Source organism: Anopheles funestus, chromosome 2RL (assembly GCF_943734845.2).
Source record: "Anopheles funestus chromosome 2RL, idAnoFuneDA-416_04, whole genome shotgun sequence".
Lineage (NCBI taxonomy): Eukaryota > Metazoa > Arthropoda > Insecta > Diptera > Culicidae > Anopheles > Anopheles funestus.
In genome coordinates this window covers 83,314,001-83,337,172 of record NC_064598.1, presented here as the reverse complement: position 1 = coordinate 83,337,172, position 23,172 = coordinate 83,314,001, and the positions used below count along the sequence as shown (strand labels likewise).

The following is a 23,172-nucleotide window of genomic DNA, read 5'->3' as shown; positions in this document are numbered from 1 at the left end:
AATTGAGTGGACATTGTGTTCGCTTTATGAGTAGGATAGCTAATTGGGGAATGAGTATTATAATGAGAGATAGATAGATAAATGGATCGAGATAGGGCGAAAGAGAGAGAAAAGTCATTTTCTTTGAATATGTTGGATAGCATAATCCGCAGTGGCATAATGTTTGACACCCTTCTGGTGAACTTGAAGAACGTGGGGTTGGTAATGACTTTAGGAACATATGTTCGCCAACCTGGAGATGAAGTGAGTAATACTTTTTGGTTTCGTTACCGAATGAAGAGAGTCTCAACTCCCTTATTCTCATATAACTTAACTCATATTTTGGTCGAAATATTTGAGCGTTTTAATAAAAAATTTTATGACGAAGTTTAAATAAACATAATATTTTCAATTTTTGTAATATTTTTTTTATTTTTAACAAAATCACAATTACAAGTTCGACCTAAAGAAACTAATTTTCACTCAGTTTCTTTTTTGCAACAATTTCTCTATTGCCTTTGATTTTGATGTTTGGTTTACTCTTCAATTCGTCAACAGTAATCGGGTTGTTTAAATTCAAACTTTATCATTATTCCCTTCTTAATTGCAAACAGCTTAATCAACACAAAACAACCCAGGAATGTATGGTTTGATTTGAGGAGGATCATTGTTTCTGGAAGCTAAAAGCTCTGTCTAATTCTGTTTTAACTAGCAACCATTGTTATCTGTCTAATGAAGCTGTTAATAATACCGCACTTCAATTCACACGTGGTCCAGTTTAAATTGTGTTAAACAAAATAAATCTTTACGCACGAAGAAAGAGAACGATTGTTCACCCTTCCCTTGCACGGAAAGCTCGATCGAAAAGCATAACATCGCAACAACAACAAAAAACGTAAGCATCGTAAAATCGTGCTGCTAGTAACAGTAGTTTCTGATGAGCGTATTGTTGTGCACAGCTTTTATATATCTTCCATAAAATTGATCCATTACGTGCGCAGCGATTACATCACACCGAGAGGCGTTAGAACGTTAGCACTTCAATCCACTGACCCAGTTTGATCTACCATCCGTTACTGGGTCACGTGCGTTTAAGCTTGGTGGGTTAATTTTAAGTTCTTCTCCGTCCGTATTCTAGCAGTAATGTTATCACAACGGTATCGCAGTTTGGGTTTGATTTTGGGTGAAAAAGGTACGTTCTACGGCATTATCATGATCGTTGATTGCGCAGAATGAAGATCATGCCGACGGTTAGCGGTATCGTGCTGATACCGATGAACCGATAAACTGTTCGTTGAGCCAATGCACCGAACCATGTACGAGTAGAAGCGTCGGCTTTATATTCCTAAAAGCGCGATTGAATTCATCTACGCATGGGATAAAAATGGTCTGTGTGTGCTGATAGTGGGCAAGATGATTTTTTTAGGATTAATAATTACGAATTTAAAAGAAAATTCTTCCCCAGTTTCTTTTGATCCGAATTCCAAACGCCAATATTTCTATTTCGGGCTACTACGGCGCAATAATGAAGTGATCGCGAGTCGGGCAAAACGTTCATGCTTCATTAGTGCCATCTCGGCACTAAATTGCTGCATTTAGTAACGCACCAGTGATGTGGGAAATTTGAAATCTTAGCTAAATTTGCCAACATAATCTTCGAAATTGTAACCCACAAATGTTCTGCCGGGTAAGCGTGGTGAAACTTTTTCCTACCCATCAGAAGTTAACTGTTTGTTCGATGGTGAACGATCGATCGGTATGCATAATATCGGTGGCTGGATGGCTTATAGCAATAGAGCAAAAAAGGGGGAAGTTTACAGAAATTGAGCGAGACATGGGATCGGAATGGTGGCCCTAATGAGCGAGGTAAGGTGAAAAATTTAGCGCTGGAAATTATGGCGAATCGTTTCGGGCGCGTAACATGGTACGGGAGCCGGGATTTGGGGCTATCATTTATAATTTCCCAAGAACTCCCAAGTGAGAAGATTATAAAATGAGGAAAAGCACCGAACAAAACCGTTCTAAAGGGGTTTACCGTTCCGAAAAACCCAGCCAAAAGAAAAGGCGATTAGAATAATGCGACTGAATGCCATAAAGAGGGAGTACGTAAATCGATCCCTCTGCCGCGCAAGCATCCGAACGTACGCAGCAAACTAGGTCACCCGAGAACATAGCCGGAAGAATTGGCAGGCACACAGGGCAGGGGCAGACGAATTGGGTGTGATAATTTGCAAAACAGCTCATCGAGTCCATTTCTACCGGTCGAAATGGGTGGTTTGGCGTGAATTAGAAAATTGTTAAGTCAACCCTCCGCCCCGGACGTGGCCGTACGATTTGCTGTTGCTTTCCTTTCTAGGTCACCCCACCCAACTGTGCCGAACTGCTGAAAGTGAATATCATTGAATCGAAACGGGAATTTGATGACATATTGGAAGGAAAAGCCCGAAGACGTCGTATGTGGCGGGCCATTTGTTGAGCGCGCGCGTGTGTGCTAGTTGGGAAGCGATAAAAGAATTTCTTCGAAACATAAATTCCACTCGAAGATGCTGACAAGCGTATAGGTGCGGAGCGGGGAAAAGGGCACGGGAAGGAATCTTTACTGCATTTCAAATATATAAAACAAAACAATCGGGTCGATTGTGAAGAGAAACATAAAACAAAACGGTAGAATCAAACTATAAATAGAGCTGCATTCCGTGGGCAGGTGGAATAATTGGGTGGAAAATGTATCTGCCCCCCCTTTCCGTACGCAGCAATCATCATCAGTCTTGACCCGATTCTGTAGTGGTTGGAAGAATTTATCGAGAAGAACGATTTGAACCGTGGGCAAACGTGTTGGAAATTATCCAGAACGGGCCGCAATTGCTATTGAATTGCTTACGAAAGTGAGGAATTAGTATTGTTTTCACTTCACCAGCTTTTTTTGGGAATCGGGATGGGTTTGGAAGCTAAATCTTGGTAGAATCGGTTACTTCAAATGTAGATATGCAAATTAATCGCTCCAGGTGAGTGAGAGATAGTGCATGATACCGTGCGAACAACAGCCTGTTTTGTTTCTTCAACTGAAGATGATTCTCATGCATGAAAATGCAGAGGTTTTAAATATGTTTTTTTATGGATTATAAATTATTTCATCAGTTGATGATTAACGGCTTATTATATTCATTTTTAGCAAAATTTAATATTTATCAAAATGTTATTAACGGTTTATCATAGTATGTAATCGTTCTATTTAGAACAATAAAATACATTTGCAACTGTACAAATATGTTAATAATTTTTAAAAAAATACTAAAATTCTGTTTTATTAGTCAGCATTGAATTTGGTAATTATTAAGCATAAATACGTTATGAGAAGGATTCACTAATAAATCTGGTAACGTAGAAATGGCCGACGTGACCTTAGCGGTCGTAAAGCCAAGAAAAAAAATAATTAAAAAGATCAACAAATAATATAACACATCAATTATATTTTTCGTTATCCGTGATTTGTCACTTTACAGAGAAAACAAAATACAAGAAAGATTTACTATCTCACAAAACCAACTTTCATAACTGTTCTCTCAACGACAATATCAAATAACTTTCGTAATTATAACATCAAAACTTATCTCATCCACTTCGGATAATTAATTTAAAATTATTATCGCGAAAGCATATTAAATCATTTCTTTTGTTAAGAAGCAATACATCATAAGCTTTGCTGAACAAACATAAAGCGCTTATCGCGACTGTTTTGCGATAGAAGCGAGAAACCCTGCCAGCCCTACAGGGAGCGATTTTTGTTTGTTTTTGGATTGGATTTCGATTTCGAACGATAGCAACCGATAAGCAAACCATACGTCCAGTTAGACGAGAAGCCGGAAAGGGTTTCGAACGTCATCGTACGCAACAGGGAAAGGTGATAGTTTGTCAAACCGTTCAGCACGTTCGATGCGCATCGGTGTATGCTGCCCTAGCCGGGTGCTGCAAGCGGGCACTAACACGCACACGGGGAGCAATACACACCGTAGCTTGCCCGACTCGTTATTCCCGTTATGTCCTGGATTCCTCTGCCCGGTTTTCGCTCGAGCCAAACGGTCAAATGTGGGACAGTCCGTGGTACACGGGCGGGCGAGGTTTTCGTTGGCGCAAACGGCGCAAGTGCGCCATATAGCCACCGCTAGCTGCAGTTTGCGTTTGCGTGCCGTGCGACAAACGCTGGCTCACGTTGACGGTTGGCGGTTTTGGTGGCTTTCGATAATATTCTAGGCACGCATGACCAGAGCACCGGTTGCATCCATCACCAAAGCAGCGACTGAAGCGAATCCCGGAGACGTGATTGATTGCGACCCGTCTGGGGATGGGATTGTAGCCAGAAGTGTCCTGAACATGTTTACCGAGCGGATAGATGTCTGACCAAAGGTCCAGTTCTACACTGTAATGGATACAGAACTGTTGGTGTAATGGTTGGGTTGGTGCTACTTTTCTACCGTCCGTCTGATTGCTAGGGCTTCCAAAGAGTCACCGTTGTCCATTTAAATTAGCATCATATTCTTTGCTAGGTAGGTTTAATTGCATATTTCTTAACCGTTTTCATTGGCTTCTGGACGCTAGTGTTCAGCGTAGTTACACGGCACGTCTACAGATTATGGCATGATGTTTGAATCCGATTCATATTCTAAGAGTGTTCTTGGTCGCTTGCATCAGAACATCTTTCCCTGAATGCTGATCATATCATCATTTTAAGTACTCACGTAATGTACGAAAAATATTAAAATGTTCCCTCACTGTAGTAGCACATTTAGAGACATGATCTCACCTGAAAGTAGAAGGAAGGATAAGTAAAATGTTATTTTTTTATCACGAATGCATTCTTTTTATTTTATAAATTAAAAAAATAAACTACAAATTTATATCAATTTTGTTTGAATAAATAATTTTTAAAGGTTTAATTGATGAGCATGGCATGTTTATTGATTGCTACAATATAATGGGTTTTCTCAGCTAGCTTTAACAAAAAATCGCTTGAATCAGCATGAATGTTACCACCAGCCAAGTTCACCGCGGGTATGTTATTTCTATTAGCAGCACTCTTTGCACTCACTTTCTTCAAACATGACCACGACTCGTGAGATACATACCCCCCTGAAATGCTAACCGTAGCAAAACAACGGTGGCGGTCATTGTTTTGCCGGGTTTTTTTTGTGCCGTTCGTTAACATGACGCACGTTCTTCTAGTCGGTCCGTTATGATTGATTTTTCGGCTTTTGTTGGTTGAGTTTTTTTTTGGTACAAAATGGCAAATTGGCTACGGTAGTGTCCGGTTGGGTTTAAGGGTTAAAAATTGTTTAACAATCATGCGGCGGATTATTCCCTACTGAAGGGTTGAAGCTTTTTTTTAGGTGCATTAGGGGATGAATTAAAATACACGCGATATTTTGGTACCGAAAAGAGTCATGAGAAAATGGACACCTGAAATCACCTGGTCTTTTCCGAAAGAGCAATGAGACCGTAGCAATATAAATACCCACCATCAGTATCATGCTACGAAGGCGATACAAAACAGCACATCCCCACAATGTTACCTTTTTTTCGTTTTTTCCATCAATCCACCCCCTCAGGATACCCCGGGTGAATGTGAAATGAGCACAGATTTGGTCAGGTGCACAGCATAAACAGCACTTGGAGCGAAACTTCCGAAAAAACCCCTAATTTTTTCATAACAGACACACACACACACACACCAAAAGCAACAAACTTTCCCTCTCCGATAAACCCACCGCACACACACAGATACCGGTACGGCACATGCCGGGAGGGTGTTATTTTCCAAAAATAGCAAAACCCATAAAGAGACGGAAATTGACCGGTTGCTAATTTTATAACCGCTTCACTGGGCAAAGGAAAAACAAAACCGGCTGTGGCCGCCGGTGAATCGCAACCCACACTTTGGTGGTCAATGTTTGTTTAGCGCTTTTCATTCAACCGAATAAATTTGTGACAGGATGCAAAAGAAATTTAAAAAATAAACACACACCGGACACAACGGACACACGAATGATCGAAAGCTGTCACAATAAATGATTAACATAATTTCTGGTTCCGTAAGAAAAACTTTTAAACCCAAAACCACCAGTGTGGAAGAGTTTCGATAGGAATAAGCTTGAGATAAAAAATACACCAAAAACACAATAAGAATTCCATTGTAATGAAAGGAAAAGCAATAGTATGCCGCAACTTTTCGTGCAGAGAAAATTCATTCACTTGGAACGTTTTCTATTTCTATTATCTTAGAATAAGCTCGTTTGAGAGGGGGCGCTGTAAGTTGCTCTTTCCTTTTGCTTTCATCGCTAGAAAGCTGGTTACTGGTGCGAAAGAACAATTCGAGAAGGATTAAGAAGCATTAAAACTATCTTCCTTCCGGGATCCAGCGCACTGTTCTTCACTTTCCTGCTAGCGGCGGCGTGTGAAAATTGTTGTGCACTGCGAACCATAACGTTTTGGGAGAAAAGTGAATTTTCTTTCACCGTTTCAGGTGAAAGACTGACAGAATTGGGTCGATGCTAAATTCGACTACTGCTTCGTTTTTTTCCCCCCCATTGTGTCTTTATAATTGGCCTAGTTGGACAACGTTTGATGGAAAATTTTTGAAAGGAAGAAAATCGATCACAAACCGATCATGGTTAAAAATCGGAAGAAAAATCAACTTTCCACCGAAAGCGGTGGTTGATTAAGTTTAATGGAATTACTAATGTGTTTTTTACCAAAGGCTAGAGCTTTAGTGAGACCATTTTTAACCGTTGGAGATATTTGTGATTAGTTGAACAATATTGCGATCTATATGTGATTTCTTTTATTTCTGTTTATTTATCTTTTGTAAACATTGTTGATAACATTCCTTTCTGACGACAAGAAACGAAGTATTTTGAAGTGATCGTGAAGTGAAAAAGTCGTAAAATTTTCGATTGGGCATTTTTTAAAAATATCTTATATTTAATCTCCCAGCCCAGCGAAGAATAAATAAATGTCGGCAAAACCCCAAAAATGGTTGGAAAAGTCCTTCAAGGTTTTTAAAACCATTTTTTTTCATTTCAAATATATTTTTTTCAAATTTATTTTAACATAAAAAACAGGTAAAAATCTAATACCTGCTCAAGTCACTGGAAGTGCCAATCATCCCATTAGCAGCAACGTTAAAGCAAACACTACACAAGTTGCAAAAAAATGGAGGAAAAACAAATCTCTCTGCAGTAGCGAGTGACGTTTGATCGTTTGGGATTTGATGGACCTGGTAAGGTGTTCCGTACCGTTTCAACGGTGGGAAAAAGCTCAGCTGCTGGCAGTAAAATTCAACTGTGGTGCAATCAGTGGCCAGGAAAAAATGTGTAACAACAAAAAAAACCCATAGGCTTACCGTTGTGCTGTAAGAAAGGAAGTGGCAAAAATGGTACAGCAATAGTTGCCCCAAAACATGACAACAACCGTCAGTGGACAAACTTCATGTTGTGGCATAAAATTTTTTAATGTTACCCGTAGCAGCCGGTCGGTGCTTCCGTAACCTCGACCCGGTTTTGTACCGGAGGCCAAGACCAGTGCCAAAAAACTGACAAAAAAACCCTCGTCCGTGCATCGGCACATAAAGTCACCCAGTGCTCACGATTGCAGATGACATCAAACCTAGGATGGCAGCACGTGAGCCATTTGACAGTGGGGAAGGATTTTCTTTTTCCGAATTTTTCATCAAAAAAAAACACTCCACTCTACCTTGAATTGGCTATTTTCCGGTTTCCTAACCAAGCCGGTCACCGAAAGTGGCAGACAACGAAACTCGCGTAGATGTTGTGTGGTTTAGCCGGTAAGTCAGCGGGTCGCGCGATCCGTTTAATGTTTCAACGTTCTGTTTCTGTTTCGTTTCTTTCCATTCACCATCTTCTGGCTTGGGCTGGTTCGGCAAGAAAAATTCGGTCTCGGGATGGATTTGACGGTTTATGATTTCGGTCATCCATGGCGGCTAGTGACGGTGATGTAGGTTAGTGAAACAATTGCCTGGTAGAGAGAAGAGCTGGGGGGGCGGGTGTGTTTAGAGGCCATTGCCTTTTGGAGTTTTATTTACGTCCCAGCGGAGATCTGTGACAAGTTTGTTCGGGAAAGCTCAGATTCAGTGCTAGGCGTTGGTATGGGCATGAGATGTAACAGTTTATGATTGCTCGTCTTTAGAGAGAGCAATGAAAGGGAAATTCATGAATGCTGTGGGGATGGTCAAATTAGATATGAAATGGAATATTGCATTTTAAATGACTTCCTTGGCGAATATTTTTGTTTTGTTTTGTAAAAATTATACAAAAAATTATTTCCAAAAAAAGACGCATTTTGACACCTGAAGAGTATAGCTACATTCAACTACGTCCCAAGCAATAACGTTGTGTAATCCCACATTCTTTTGATGTTCTTGCTCCATGCTTCGTAATAAAGTAAGAACCAATTCGGGTTCAACAAAGCAACGCTTTTTTTGGTAAGCGATAAACCAAGACAGGTTTATCAAAGATCAAGTAATAAAGCCGATATCAATAATGCATCCCTCGCTGCTAGCAGACAAGTCTATTTCTTCCTTTTATTCATTGCTGGTGTAAAGCAATATTCGACGAGAACGGTTCAGGGGCGTGAAGAATGCAAAGCACACGTTACGTTGCATTTTTATCATCTTTTTGAATGTTAACCGGCAAGTCATGTCTAGATTGGGTCTCGTTCCATCGTTGTTTTTCGGTACAACTTTCTCCAGTAAGCAAAACAACGAGCACATACTTTCATCAGAAACAGGACATTCACAATGTCTGCATCTTTCGAAGGTGGATGTGATTGTTGCAAGGTTTAAGAATGAACCGGTTTAAAACCAGTAGAAATCTGTGTGAAGAGAGTTTTCTTTGTTTTTTGATAATTTTTTTTAAAATAATCCCGTCCAGGACTGTAAAAGAAATTAAATGCTTAAGGCTTAAATAACATTACACCCGGACCTTAGACAGGTTATTCCGACGTACAATAACACAATCCTGGATATAAAAAGAATAATTGTGTGTTAAGCTCTAGTGTGTTTTTTTTGTTGCTCTTCACATCATACGAATTGAATAATTATGGAAAAATTTCACCTTAACATTCACCATTAATTCCCTTTCACGTGACTAAACAATGAAGCTGGACTTTTGGGGGGAATCCCGCTTGTGCAGGTTTGACGACTTGAAAGGAGTTGGGATGAATCGAAACGAAACATCACTCTTCCTCTTTGCAATAGGTGATTGATCGTCACAAAACAAATCGCGTTTACAAATAATGAAAACAAAAAATAAAGCGGATCGTTAAAGAAGTTTATATGAGAGAAGAAAGAAAGAAAACAAAACCATATTCATACATTTACCGACCGCAAGAAAAGATGAACTCATCGGCAGCAAAGTGGTTAACCGCCATTATCACTGAAATGTCAGTTTTGTGCTAACTGATGGACGGTACGTACAGCAAACAAAAAAAAAAAAGGAAAAAAAAAACAACCAGCCACAGACAGTTTTCACTTTCCATTGAAATCACCGTAAGCCATTTCGGTCATCAATATGGCGCCCGGCTGCCCCAAGAGCCTGGTAATTTTGGACATTGACTTTTGCGTTTTACCCGATTGCAGTTCCGTGCACGATCGGCGATCGATCGATCGATTTGGATAGAAATCGAAACCGATCATCGATCTGTTGGTTGTGTTGTGGAAGGAATCGCCCAAAAAAAAAAAAACAATACCTGCCAGCAAAGATAGTCACAGTGATCATCGATCACTGGGGATGGATTAATGGAGAAGGTATGGAGTGTACCGTAATCAAATTCTCAATTTCCCGTTTTGTTTTTTTTTTGGATATCAGGGATGTGTTTTTAAAATTGAATTTTCCATTTACCGCTCATTTCCTATCGATTTTGGGTATTTTCTTTTTCCCCACCCCCATCCCCTCTCTCACTCTAAATGCTCAAAAGCGCCGGGAGAAATTGAAATCATTAGTCGATCGGTTAGCATTGACCGGGTTTTTGGGTGAGCTTTAAGAATGGAAAGTTGTTCCCTTCCCGTAGCGATGCAGAAGGGATCTTCGGGCAATAGGGTGAAAATGTGAGGAAAAAGCGTGACGCGCCATGTTCGGTAGGTGTCTTCCCGTTTATTCCTCCCTAACCTAACCGACCAAAGCCCAACATAAGGTTAATCGTGTGGATTGAATTAAATTCGATTAAATCCGTACCTTCTGCTGCTATTGCGCGGGGACCTACCCTTAACTGGGGGGTTGCTAATGCCGGAGCAAACACTTACCGCGCAGTGGAAAATCAACGATGCAACGGGAAGTTTTCCATTCCATAGTGCACTCTTTAGCGTGAGCACAATTCCAGGCTTGGTGCCAGGTGGGTGGGTACAGTGTTTTCGATGCCAATTTCGGAACCGAACGGAAGCATCGATATCGAACGCTTTCTCTTCATTGGCGATGCACGGTTGGAATTTATGCTACGGGGTTTTTTAAAAAGTGATTTTTTGTTGCTTATTTCATTCGTTTCGGCCAGCGACTCCATCGACGGGCGTGACATTTGTGATCGCTTTTATTCGCCACACGGCCTCACATATCGGTGGTGACAAATGTTTTTACTGATGACTGTGTTGTGGCATTCTTGCCATGATGACAAACATACCACAAAAAAACTAGACAATTCACACTTATCCCACCGGAGTGCGATTGTTTGGAACGAAAAGTAAAAGTCGTCATATTTGCATACAACTAGGCAGATGGGTGCAAAAAAAAAAACGGGAGAAAAACTCTTGTTCATCTGTAATATATGTGACATGTTTACTACTCACAATAACATTGGATTAGTTTGCCAAAAAAAGAGTCAGTTTTTGTCCTCCACCGTGTACAACATGCGCCCATTATCCTCATCTGATTGATTGGGCTAGGCAACCCGCAGCCGGGGAAAGATCTGAGTCGTCCGCTATGGTAATAAACAGATTCACGCGTTTTTTTTGCCTTCATTGTACCTCTACCAGGCAGGGCGTGCGTCTTGGGGTGGCATGAAAACAACCCCTTTCGCCGGCGGGTGTTTTTTGGGGCGGGAGGGTGGTGGGAGAAAAGTGAGAAACGGGCGCTTCTTCGAAAAAAGCGCGGAATCTTGTGTCGGACATTTCCCAACGCCGATGCCCCGAACGCGATCGGTCTCTGGGAGCCGTTAGAAGGTATTTGACCTCGCCGCATTCGTTTGGCAACAGCACATACAGCAGCCCGGCAGCTTCATTCGCATATACGGTGGTGCGGATTTTCTCCAACGGATCAGTTTGCATCGTGTGTATGGCGTCGAGGGTTTGTTGTTTTTTTTTTCTTCCTCAACCGGATTCTTTGCGCTGCGTATCGCAGATTCTAGCAGTTCCTTGGGAGAAAAAGCGGGTGGCGGCGGTGTTACCGGTGGTCCCGCTACCATTGTTGATGATTGCAGCAAACTTCCACCAGGCTACAATTAGGGTGTTATTATTTCACGAATTAGTGTGCTACAAGCTGACCGGATCTATCTGGGTTTTTTTTTCTTCGATATGCCTAACACGTGAGGTTTGTTTAATCGAGCAAAGTGGAAAAGCTTTTTTTTTTGTATGCGCTCATCGAAGCTGCCCTGAGAGCGTTGGAGTGTTGTGCGGTAAAAATTACTTAAGGGCCATTTTAAATGAAGCAAACAAACCAATCGATTATATTGTAGATTCCCGTTGCCGGTAATTCACTTTAAGGTTGATAACGTGCAATCATTAGCAAACCCGGCCCCAGCAGCACACGGTTCGTATTATATCATTAAAATAATTCCTGTTAAAGCTCATGCTTAGGAATGGATACAAAATCAACACCCAAACAGACAAACGACCCTTGTCTTCTTTCCGTAACGACAGACTGCTTAACTGCTTACCTCATAATCTAACGAAAGTTGTGCGCATAATTTAGTTCCTGGATGTAAAATTAAACAAAGCCATCCAGTGCCTTTCGACAGCACTTTCTATGCAAAGCACATTCACACATTCAGCCACGCTAATCCCCGCATTCTCCAAACAAAAAAAAGCCCGGATCCATCGCTGGCTGCTTAGCAAATGTTGATTCTATTGTTACCAATTTTATGGACCCAATTTTGTGCGCGTCTTGAGCAAATATCGATTTTCTTTGGGAACGCCAATTTCAGTCCACATGTCTGTGCCAAATGTTGACGTCAAATGTAAATGTGTGTCTGTGCTGCGGTGGAACCATGTGGGGGCTTTCACTTCTGCACCGGCTTTCGACCGTGCATAGACGGCGTACGGCAATGTACGGTTGAATTCCGTTCGGAAGAAGGATGACGCATGTCACCATCTATGTCACATGTCGCGTGAAATCAAACCATTCACATCGAACATAAAAGGGGGGATTTAAGCGAGGAACCAGCACGGGGAAGGAGGTTGTGTCGAATCATGTGTGACGAGGGTAAGGTAAATCCTCTGGACAATTTTGGTGTTTTTTCCCTCATTGGCATGTGCTCCCCACCGGAGAAAAAAAACCCAACCAAACCGCGATCGGCTTTCTATGTTTCCGACTGCATAGTTGCGGTCCGGTCAAAGTGAACGGCTTTCATTGTCAATACGATGAGAACGATGAAAGTGAGTTAAATATATGTTTATCGAATCGTATTTACACACACACCACTCGCCCCGCTCGTTCCTTTTCCCCCACACGGTTCGGGCCGGTTAACGGCCTGTTCCGGTAAGGTTCGCAATTCACCTTCCCGTTTGCTTCCAATTACGTTCGCGTATATCCAACGCGTATGTGCTTCCTGGAACAGTGGAAGGGGCCAATTTCTTGCACCTTGTATATCCCTTTTTTTATTTTGGTCGTTACCTTTCCCACTTCGCTATTCCAACTCCCGCAACCAGCTGGCCATCGGACGCTTGGATGAAACATTATTTCGTACCGCATTACTTCCTGGCCACCATCCGAATCGGTCAGGGACGATGCTGGTGCTGCTGGTCGTTGATGTAAAATGTGAAAGTGAACTCGCGTGAACTTCGCGCGCAACCAGCCCGTGCAGCTTCTGAATGGAGGCGCGTTTTCGATTCACCCGCTGCAACTGGCAGGGTAGGTACATTTCAATGGTAGTATATTAGCGGATAGAAAGTTGTGAGTGTGCGGTCTCGGTATCTGGCTGCCTCTCGAATCCGTTGCGATGTTCGTCTCCACGAGATCACGAACATAAGCGCATTGCTAAATGGATGCATCCAGGCGGATTGAAGAAATGCGGGATAGTGGTTCTGCTGTTATGATGGTTGAATTCGTAGCAGAATTCAATAAACACTAAATCAAACTCAGCGTACAATCGTTACAGCCGGCGGCGGCTCATAATTCAGCCGATTGTGATAGAGAAGGTAACATTGACAAGAAAGGCAAAACATGAGCAGCTAGAAGGAAATTGTACTCGCGACTAGCGGATCGATTGCAATGGAAAGGTTTTTTTAAGACCCATTCTATGGTAAGCAATCGTACATTGTACATTTCTTTCTACATGGTGGTCCAAAGCAGTTGTGTTTTTTTTTAGACGGAGCTGAGCTTTCTAAGTATTTTATATTTTTCGGAGCTAGTTTATACGTGTTTCTTCATAATTTAGAAACATAAAATCTAGAATTAAAATTCACATAACCGCTAAGACAATATAAAAACTGATATAAAACGTTTAGCAATTAAAGAGCAAGTATGGTGCCATGACCAGGATTGATAAGGTGAGAATCAGAGAAATGGGTAAATTATCACCAGATCTATTGGGTTCTAATCACATTAATTTCTGTGGTTATTTTGGTTGTAATTCACATGGATGTTGTACAGTACTTATCACAAATAATATGAAATTATGCTCCGTCTCTTCGAAATTGTTTGTACTGCAAACGTTTAAATCTAGTGTTAAGTGAAAAAAATCTTGAATAAAACATTTTATATACGATTCTAGTATTATTGTGTGCATTGTAATGTATTCATAAAAGCAAATTCTATAAATGTTTCCATTTAATCTTATTTAATCTCCTTTAGAAGATCACCAAACGCTTGCCAATTCGTGCGTCAGTTCGCAACCTTCGGCGATTAATTTTCGGTAAACTTAATTAAACCCGCTTTCACGTACCCTATGACGCATCCCGGACGAAGGCCTTCACTCTCTTTTCCTCAAAAATTCCACTCACCCGTGTGCTAAAACTTTCCAACAGTGCGTCAACTGTTTCCAAGAAAATCTGCTCCCATGACTCGACCCACCATCATCAACTGATTGTCTCGTTTTCGGTCACGACGAACGGCAAACAGTGCGCCAGGACGTGCTCGGGCGACATGTCAGCTGCTCCAATCGACCGTGCATAGATCGGACGGTTGCTGTTTTGTACCGTTGTAATTTGTTGCGCGTTAATTTCTGCCTCCGGCGTACTTGGTGGATGCGAGCACCTTGGTGACATTTGCGGAAATAGCTGTTCGCTGTGACGCGTGACGTGCGCTTGAGGCATCGTCGAGTGGTGCTGTTGTGTAATATCCGGCCACCCCAGATAAAGCCGGTTAAGTAATAGCTAACAGAACATGCCCGGCCAACCACGTACCGAGCATGAAGCAGGATGCTGAGGATGCGCACTAATTGATAACATCCTTTCGGGTGGAGCAGGGGAACAGAACAGGAAGCAATTCCCAGGTGGCGAGGAATTCTAACAGTAGATAGATTCCCTCCCCGTAGGTATGCCGCCACTGCCAAGCGGCACCGTTCGAAAAGTAACGGTCCGGGAATGCTGTTGGAGGTCGTCCCGTCGGTAGTTCTGTTAGCTGTTTCTCTTTTTTTCCGTTTCCCCGCTTGATAAGAACTTGTTCGCAAGGAAACGCGCCTCGCGTCCGGTCCATGCATGGTCCGGCCGACCTAGATCTAGCGCGAGCCCAGAATCGTTCACCACGGCGAAGAGGTTCGATCTGATGGATCTATTGAGGATGCAAAGAGTAACAGCGTATCAGCGTATGTCCGGAGCGCGTTGACAGTTATAGCTTCATTCGGGCGCCGTCCAGCCACAGGGCTATAATCGTTGCGATAGAGCGTAGTACTATCCTCCCTTCCCCAGGTGATTAGTGCCGGGCGGTGAAAATGGCTCACTAAGTAGGGTAATCAGTGACTCATTTAGCTGATGTACATTCGTTCGCACGGGAAAAAAACCACCGGGGAATGATTTATTGATGAATGATTTATGGTCGGCTCACGGGATGAGGTTGGGATTCGTGACAGCGGGCGTAATGTTCGGGACGATCGTTGAACGATCATTGCCGTCTCCGGCTCGTTAGTGGTGTGATTTCGAGCATTATTGTGCTATTGTTTCTCTGCAAAGGTACGGGGCGGTACTTCGCGACTGAATCGAGCGAAAGATTAAGATTTCACCCGATTGTGATGATTTATCACAATCTTGTCACCCGTACCCGACCTGCAAGGGCAGGTTAAAAAGTGTAAATGGTACGATCCCGCAGGAGTTGCAGGTGAGTACAAGCCCAAAATTATATCGCTTCAAAACAATCGAAATAGTTAAGTCGTCATTTTACGTGAGAAACTATCGGCAAATGATTGATGGACCTCTTGACAAAGCATGTAACTAGCGGTGGAAACACTTCAATTTAGTTGTAGGGTTGAGTTTTTACTGAGATAAATGAAGAATAGGCGTTCTTGGGGAAAAACAAAAATTGACACACTTCACTCTAAGGAGAGCCGGTATCAAATTCAGGCAAAATATTACTAGAACTACAATTCAGATTTGTATTTTTAATTAATCTTGAGAAGATTTAAATTTTATCGGGATTACTAATTTTAGTGTTTCTTGTTTGAGTGAGTTATAGTGATTTTTAAATTCATGCAAAACCATTTTTTTTCGTTCATCAAATCAGATAATCTTCAATAAATTAAGAGATAAAATAGCTGGTAATATGAAACGACTGTTGATGAAAAGATTTTGCAACAAAAGATCGTCTTTTCACGACCGGAGGGAATGTTAATTAAACAGGGCTAACGAGTCTCACCAATTCATTCGCGACTTTGCGAACACCTCATTCCGGCCCGTGTCCGTGCAAATCGCATTTGCATCAGTTCAGCTGATAGCTCTTTCCCTGCTTGACCATTCCAGACAATCGTGCCGTTTCTCCCTCGGGACTTCTTCTAAGTGTGCTTTCCCAGCGGCAAGCGTTTCAAAACGCACAAACATCATCAAGAGAAAAGAAGAATGGGGGAGGGAGTTGAAAAAAAAAAAAACGATCGAAGTCCACCATTGACTGGCGAAAAAATTACCAACGCCAGACACGAACGTTTCCCTCAATTCCCCAAAACGTATCTTAATTTCAAATGATTTGTGCCATTTCGGGCGCGACGATGGCGCTCGAAAACGGCGTACTATCCTATCGATCGTGCGCCGAAAAAAAAACCCAAACCCCCCACCCCGAAACGCCGAAAACCATCAGAAAGCGAAGCAACGTGAGCACGGCGTTGGAACTCCCGGAGTGCGCGCACAGTGGAAGCAAACGGCCAGCAAACCGAGCGTGTGGGGTGGAGGGAAAATGTTTTCAACTCGACACCGAGACCTACTTTTCGGGTGGCTTCTTACGGATGCGCTGTAGGGCGCTGTAGGCCTGGGCTCCCGCGCATCGGTCCATCGCGGGTACGCGAGGGAGGGAAATCGAATGGAAAAGTGGATATTATTTGAAGCAGGCAAGCGAAACCCAACATTCCGGGTGGAAAAACGCCAATCGGAAGGAACGCTGGGCCGGCCACCGACGTTGGGTTCAATCAGATTTTGCCGATATTGGGAAGGGTTTATTCTCACGACCGATAGCCTTCTTCATCTCACATGATCGCAAATCGGCTTCCAAATAGCTTCTTTATGCACGTATTTCACGCTATTGAGATGTATGCCACAGTCCCGGAGCTGCAATGATACGCGGGCGGGCCTTTTTTCCCACCAGCCCGAAACCTTGACCCTGTGCCGTGAAACATAATTGACCCTGGTTTTTTTTTGGTTTGGTAGGTAAGACCGAACAAAAAACAAAAAAAAACACTCTATCGAAACCGGATCGACATCACATTTGCCCTTTTTTCGAGGGTTGGTTGGGAATTGGGCAGTGATGGTGGTGGCATAAAGCCGCCGTTACGAAAATCCGTAGAATAGAGGAAGCACGTGAAAGGAACGAGATGCAATCGTTATGGAAGCGATTAAAGATTTTCCTTCTTCATACGTTGTTTTTTTTGGGGGGGAATTTGTTTTCTTCTTCCTCTTGTTGTGTTCTCCATTTGGTTAGCATTGCTTTCGCGCCCGATCGAAGCGGTTCGATCCGGTGCGTTTGAATGGAATCGGTCCGTTGATGAGGTCTCGTTCGAACTGTACCCTACCGGCAGCAGTGCGAGTTTCATCTACGGTTCCATTACGTAAAGCAAATGCGAATGAATAACCAAGAAAAATCAGATTAGGTCACCGAATTCTTGCGTCTCTGAGCCGTCAGCAGCAATATTGCAATCAATTTCTAATCAAAACCCCCAAACAATTACCGGTGAAATGATCCATTCCAGTGTCACGCCGATGGTAGGCGTAATGTGGTAGTGTACGGGTGGGTAAGGGAGCGGGTTTGGGGTGGCTAGAGGATGGAATGCTTTCCCATGGCCAATGGGCTGGGATGGTTTGGTGCGATCCGGGTCCAATGCGTGAAAACTGCAACGGATCGATTCGTGATCTCGGTAAACACCGGATCGCCATTGGCCTTGGCGATCGAGCTGTATGCGTATGCGGACGAACCGATGGCATCCTTCTGGTCCGGTGTCCGGTGCCTGCCACAGCCCGTGTGGGATCCGTTACATAAATTGATTCGGGTGATCCGAATAATGGCGATAATTAAAAGTAAGCACGGAAAAAGAAAGCGCAACCGATGAGCTTGTGATTAATTACTGGAGCCTGGTGCGCAAGCTGCGTAAACACGGCCAAGTAGCCCACTCCGTGCAGGGCGGGAAAAGGAACCGGGGGTGGTGATGGTGGTGGTGTGGTGGTGGGAGTAGAAGCTGGCGTTTCTGGAGCATCGGGCCATCTCGCCGGAATCGGGGTGCCCGTGTTCGGAGCGGGTGATCGATCGCCCTCATAGATGGGTGTAAGGTGTGGCAGAGCATGATGGGAGTGGAGTGTGTTAAAAGGAAACGGGGGGAAAATGTGAAGCAAAAATAAACACGCAAGCACGCACAGCTTTACAAACTTGTTAGATGGCACCAGATAACCTCCTTCCGGATGTGCACCCCATGTACCATTGGCACCTGGTCCTCTACGGTCTATACAACAGCTGCAAGAGCGATTGCTTTGCCGATCGCTTCCTGTTTTGTTTTTTTTTTGCTGCTGCTGTTGTTTGTATATTGCTACGCTATTGATGAACCTGATCGACTGCATCGATCAATTATGTTGTCGGGAAAATGGCGGGAAATTCTGCTGCACCTTACCTAGTTTTTCACCCGATACAGGGCCGAACTCTCATTAGAGTCGGCCGCTTGTTTGCACAGCGTATGGTTTCTTGTGCAGTGCGTGGTCGACAAACCGTCAATTATCGTTATTGCCGTGGACAGCGCTAAGAAAGCGATCACTGGCATGTTCGATCCGGGGGGGGGTTCGATCATTGTATAATAGCCTAATCGTGGGTCGTTGAAGCGTGAGTGAACGAGTCATCGAATGCAATCTCCGGATGTGATCTAATAGTGGGAGATTGGTGCTAACTCTTGACATAGATCTATGATCATAAAGACATGCCGGAACGATCATCACGGGAATGGGTTTGTACGGTGGTATTTTTTTTTGTTTGGAATGGAAAACTGACCATGCCTGATGATGTGAGTCGTTGTTTAATTCGAGTTAAAGAGGTAGATTCATACGAAAAGTCTATTGAAAAAGCCTTGGAACTTTTTATTTTACAGATAAGGAGAACCCAAAGAGTAAATAATTTCCTTCAAAGTAAAAAGGTGAAAATTTTGCTTTAATTTCTATTTGTAGTAATAAAACTGTGACTTAGGAATACTCCAATAACCCAAATAGAAATAATCAAATTTAAAAGGTTTTATTCAGTTAACTTATTCAAAAATCTTCCCCAACATTATGCAGACTTGCTTTCTAATTTTAAGATTTTTTTAGCATTAAGATATCAGTAAAATTTTAAAAAATTGTTCTGAATTTTCTATACTTTGTTTACTTTTGGTTAATTAATTAGTCCGAAATATAGCATTGAATGATTAATGATTTCATTTACGTTAAGGTTTTGCCAAAGGAATAAAAAAATTTATTTTCAAAGCCTGCTATAAAGACACATCAACTTAGCAATTTCTGGAGAACAGTTGTATCTTATTGTTAAGATTAGACTCTAAGCACATCTATATATTGTTAGAAGCCTGTATTTTACTTACAAAGACAACACAACTCTTAACACATTACTTTTTATGCTGTCATAAACAACGACCCGTGAAGAGTTTTCTACGAAATAACAAATTAAAATCACTCAACACTCGCTACAAATTTGAAGTAGCATAAACATCTAACAAATTAGTTAATATTTAATCATAAAAAATGAAGATCTTATTTGCATATCCTTAGGAAGACAAAGGTTTGTTTTTTGATTTAAATAACTAATGTCGATCATAATTAAATTTCGAGGTTGGGTTTTTTTTATTCCTCCCTTAAATACCATAAACTTGTTCAGTAATAGACGAATATTTTATACCGCGAGCAACATAATATTTTACCAAAAATTTGGCACTAATCAATAAGAAAAATACGGTAAATAAATTCAAAGCAAGATTATAACGCCCATAGCAAATGAGCCAAATTAGAAAGCGGCTCATTTTTATCAAAAGCTTGCGCGATAAAATATGATACGGTGGAGGTCAGGGTCCAGGCTAATGTGAGCATAATATTTGCATTCGTACGCATAACTAGTTTTGTTTAGTCACGGTTATAAGCGGAAGGAAAGCAGTCTGATTTGTTTCAGTCAAAATTTTATCGGGTTTAACCTTTTGAATGCGTTTCGTTGTGTGATAAATGCTAATGCGTGATGTGTAATTTTTCGCTAGGAAAGCATTTCGCCCATAAGGTTACTGTTGATTAATATTCATTTTGCAGTCAAAGAACAACAAGCTTAACAAACAAAGATTCGAATCGTTACAAAGATTTGAGTTTTTTTTGTATTCAAATTTGCTTCCTGTCGTATGTCTCTTTTGTTAACAGTCTGATTGTTGAACTTCAAGCCGCCAATGTTTAGCAGTGTTAATAGATCGCTTAGGAAAAACACTCAAAAACCCATCTTTTGACAAGCACCTTCAACACTGATGTTAATCATCTGTCAATCCTTCTTCTCGCGTATCCAGCCCAGTAGTGAAGGCCCTTCATTCCAGTGATAAACTTCCATTCCAAACAGTCCGAATCACTGCACCAGAACGACCGAAAGCGAACCCAAAAAAAAAAAACAACTGACACACCTGATCGGTCGAGACCGGTTTAGCAACGGAGCATGCTTACCTCTTTCACCTGTTGAACTTAACCCATTTACGGACGCGGTCAGCAGTGTGATGCCAGCCAAGATTGCTACCATGAGTGGCAGCATCCAGGCGTTGGCCCCTTGCCGATGGTGTACGGTCGCCATTGCCTTCCCTATACGAGGCAATTGTTGAAGGGCGCAAGATGAGTTATCAACACACAGTCACTGACACTGGTACCGGGCCGGGCAAATGTGTAGAACAAAACCGTATAAAACACACAAACACACGCAGCGGGTGACAGGACGAATATCTGAGGCTAATGATGATTCCACATCGGTCTCGGTACGATTTCTACACCTCGAGCCTTTTTTTTGAGGGAGGTTCTTTTTCGATTCTGCCGACAGTAATCACACCCTCCTGTCAGCTAATTGACAGCGGTAGGTCTGTTGCGCGCCCTTCGAACACACGTTTCCGATCGTACGATAAGACGTAACGTCTCAGATCCGGTTTTCGGGGTTGATTATTCTGCTGGCTCGCGAGCACTTAGAGCGATCCCGGACTTTGAACGTGGCTGTACTGTAATGCTCCCGGTTTCCTGGATTGCATCCGGATGGGTTTCGTCGTGGCCGTGGGCGTGTGCGTGTGTAAGTCGTAGCACGTTCGCCTCTGCCCGTCGGTCACTTTCACCCGAGATTCCAAGGAAAGAGAACCTTGAACTTTCCCTTAACGGTGGAACGCGTTAAAGTTCCTTTATTGCTTAAGATAGTGAAGAACGGAGGGTTCGTTGCCTGCACCAGCGTTGTGTTCTTTCCACTAGGAGCTGTAACAATTCTGCAAGCTCTCACTAATGCTGCTGTTCGTCACCACGTCCGTATCCGTATATCCGAAAGGCACAAGAAAATAACACACCAAAAACAAAAAACAAAGCAAAACAGAACAAACACACGGGACGGACAAACAAATGGCACGCGTTCACTACGCGCACTTTGTGTTGGGCTTTCCGTTGCGTTCTTCACCGCACAACTATCGACACGTTCGTTTTTTGCGCAAATGCCGCGAAAAAGAAAGTAGCACTCGCGACGCACGTTCCGGTGCTGCTGCGAAGACGGTCTTGCTCGTATGCGTCTTGCGTCGGAATTGACCGCGCTTCACCGGATCGGCACCGTTCGGAGGTCCCAGTTTGGTCACGATCGTGCCGGAGTGCAGACGCTTTCTTTTTACCGCTTCTTTCAGCTGCTTCGTGCGCTCTGTCCCGCTACAGCGAATGGCGCACACTCGCCATATGCAGCTCTCCTTCGCACACTTTATATCTCTCAGTGATTCTCTCTAGCACTCTTTACCATTCCACCTTCCTATCACACACTCTGGTGCAGATCGCTTTCTCCGGCGGTTCGATCTTGCTGCGGCACGGATTCCTGGCGTTGCGTTCGGCGACGTCGCGCTACTCGGGGCCGTGGCCGTGGTGTTGCGTCGTCTCGGGTCTACTAGGAAATAGTGCCCGCGGTCGTGCAACATATATAATAGAACTCGAAGCAGCCGAGAGAAAGCTCCGCTATGCTCACGCACGCCTTTGTCGTGTTTCGCTCGCACCTGCTGGAATTCCTATCTGCTCCGTTTCCTACCATCTTTATTCGCCGCGATGTTGCGGGGAAGTTGCTTCTTCAGATGCTGAGTCAATTTGGATATTCTCCGAAGTTGCCCATCGGATAGCCTCTCGAGAAATTGAAACATCATTGACCGATCGGTGCTGTAAGCAGCAACCGAATGCTTTATGCTGCGGGAAGAAAGTATCTAAGCGGACTCTCCCTCTCAGCACCTCTCAGCTGTGTTATGGTGGCGCTGGTTTGCTCCTAAAGCTAGCCGTCAGATGATTCTGCAAGCACCTTCACCGAGTGCGCATTGTGGCATCTCTCTTCGCTTGGCTTTTTGTCTAGATCGGGTTTGTTGCTGGTACTTGCCGCATCGCTTGCACCGATCGACAGATTGAAGATGCCTCCGTAAGGATTATTAAGAGCATCTTGGCGATGTTTTTATTTGCGAACGTCGTGGTGGCGGTACGTAGACGAAAGCGCGTATGGCCACTTCTAGTTTTGCTCTGCTTCGGACCGGTGTCCCAAGAAGCTATCCCTTGTCAAGAGAGATAAATTAGAAAAGCACTTGTGGTTGAAATTATTCCACGTGAGTGATGTGAAACGTCACTCAGAAGAAAGGCGGACGCGTGTTTGGTGTCTGAAGATTTGTTTTGAAGCTCAATGGTCAACAGCTTTAAATTGGCTTTGAATAGATGTACCCTTCGTTAGTCGGACTCCTTTTGAAAGAAAATAATACGATCGGAGTCTTGCTTACGATTGAAAATAATATATTTTTTTAAGAAATTGACACATTGAAACATACAAAACAGGATGTAATTCTTTAATTCAGTTAATCGCTCTTATTTTTTAAAGATTTTTGAATTCTTTTTGCTAAGAAATTATGTTCAAAATTTTATAATGTTAACAAGAAATGTGCTATAAAAATATGCGAGTGTAGTAAAACATTTTTTTTTGTAAATAATGATTTCATTTTCTGATTACTTTTTAAAATATACTAGATTAATTAAGCCACAAAAGACTTATAAATATAATTATGCAATATGAATATTAGGGTTTGAAGGTTTTTATAAAG

At 42.7% G+C, this 23,172-nt stretch overlaps 1 protein-coding gene across 1 annotated transcript in view; it reads right to left on the bottom strand.

Moving 5' to 3' along the window:
* The window catches only part of LOC125764455 (serine protease filzig), a 38,549-nt gene extending 15,720 nt beyond the window's left edge, over nt 1-22,829 (bottom strand). Inside the window, exon 1 of the mRNA XM_049428724.1 lies at nt 20,549-22,829. Within this exon, the coding sequence (XP_049284681.1) occupies nt 20,549-20,672 (124 nt within the window). The 5' untranslated portion in view covers nt 20,673-22,829. The remainder of the gene's footprint in view (nt 1-20,548) is intronic.
* Nucleotides 22,830-23,172: the final 343 nt, after the last annotated feature.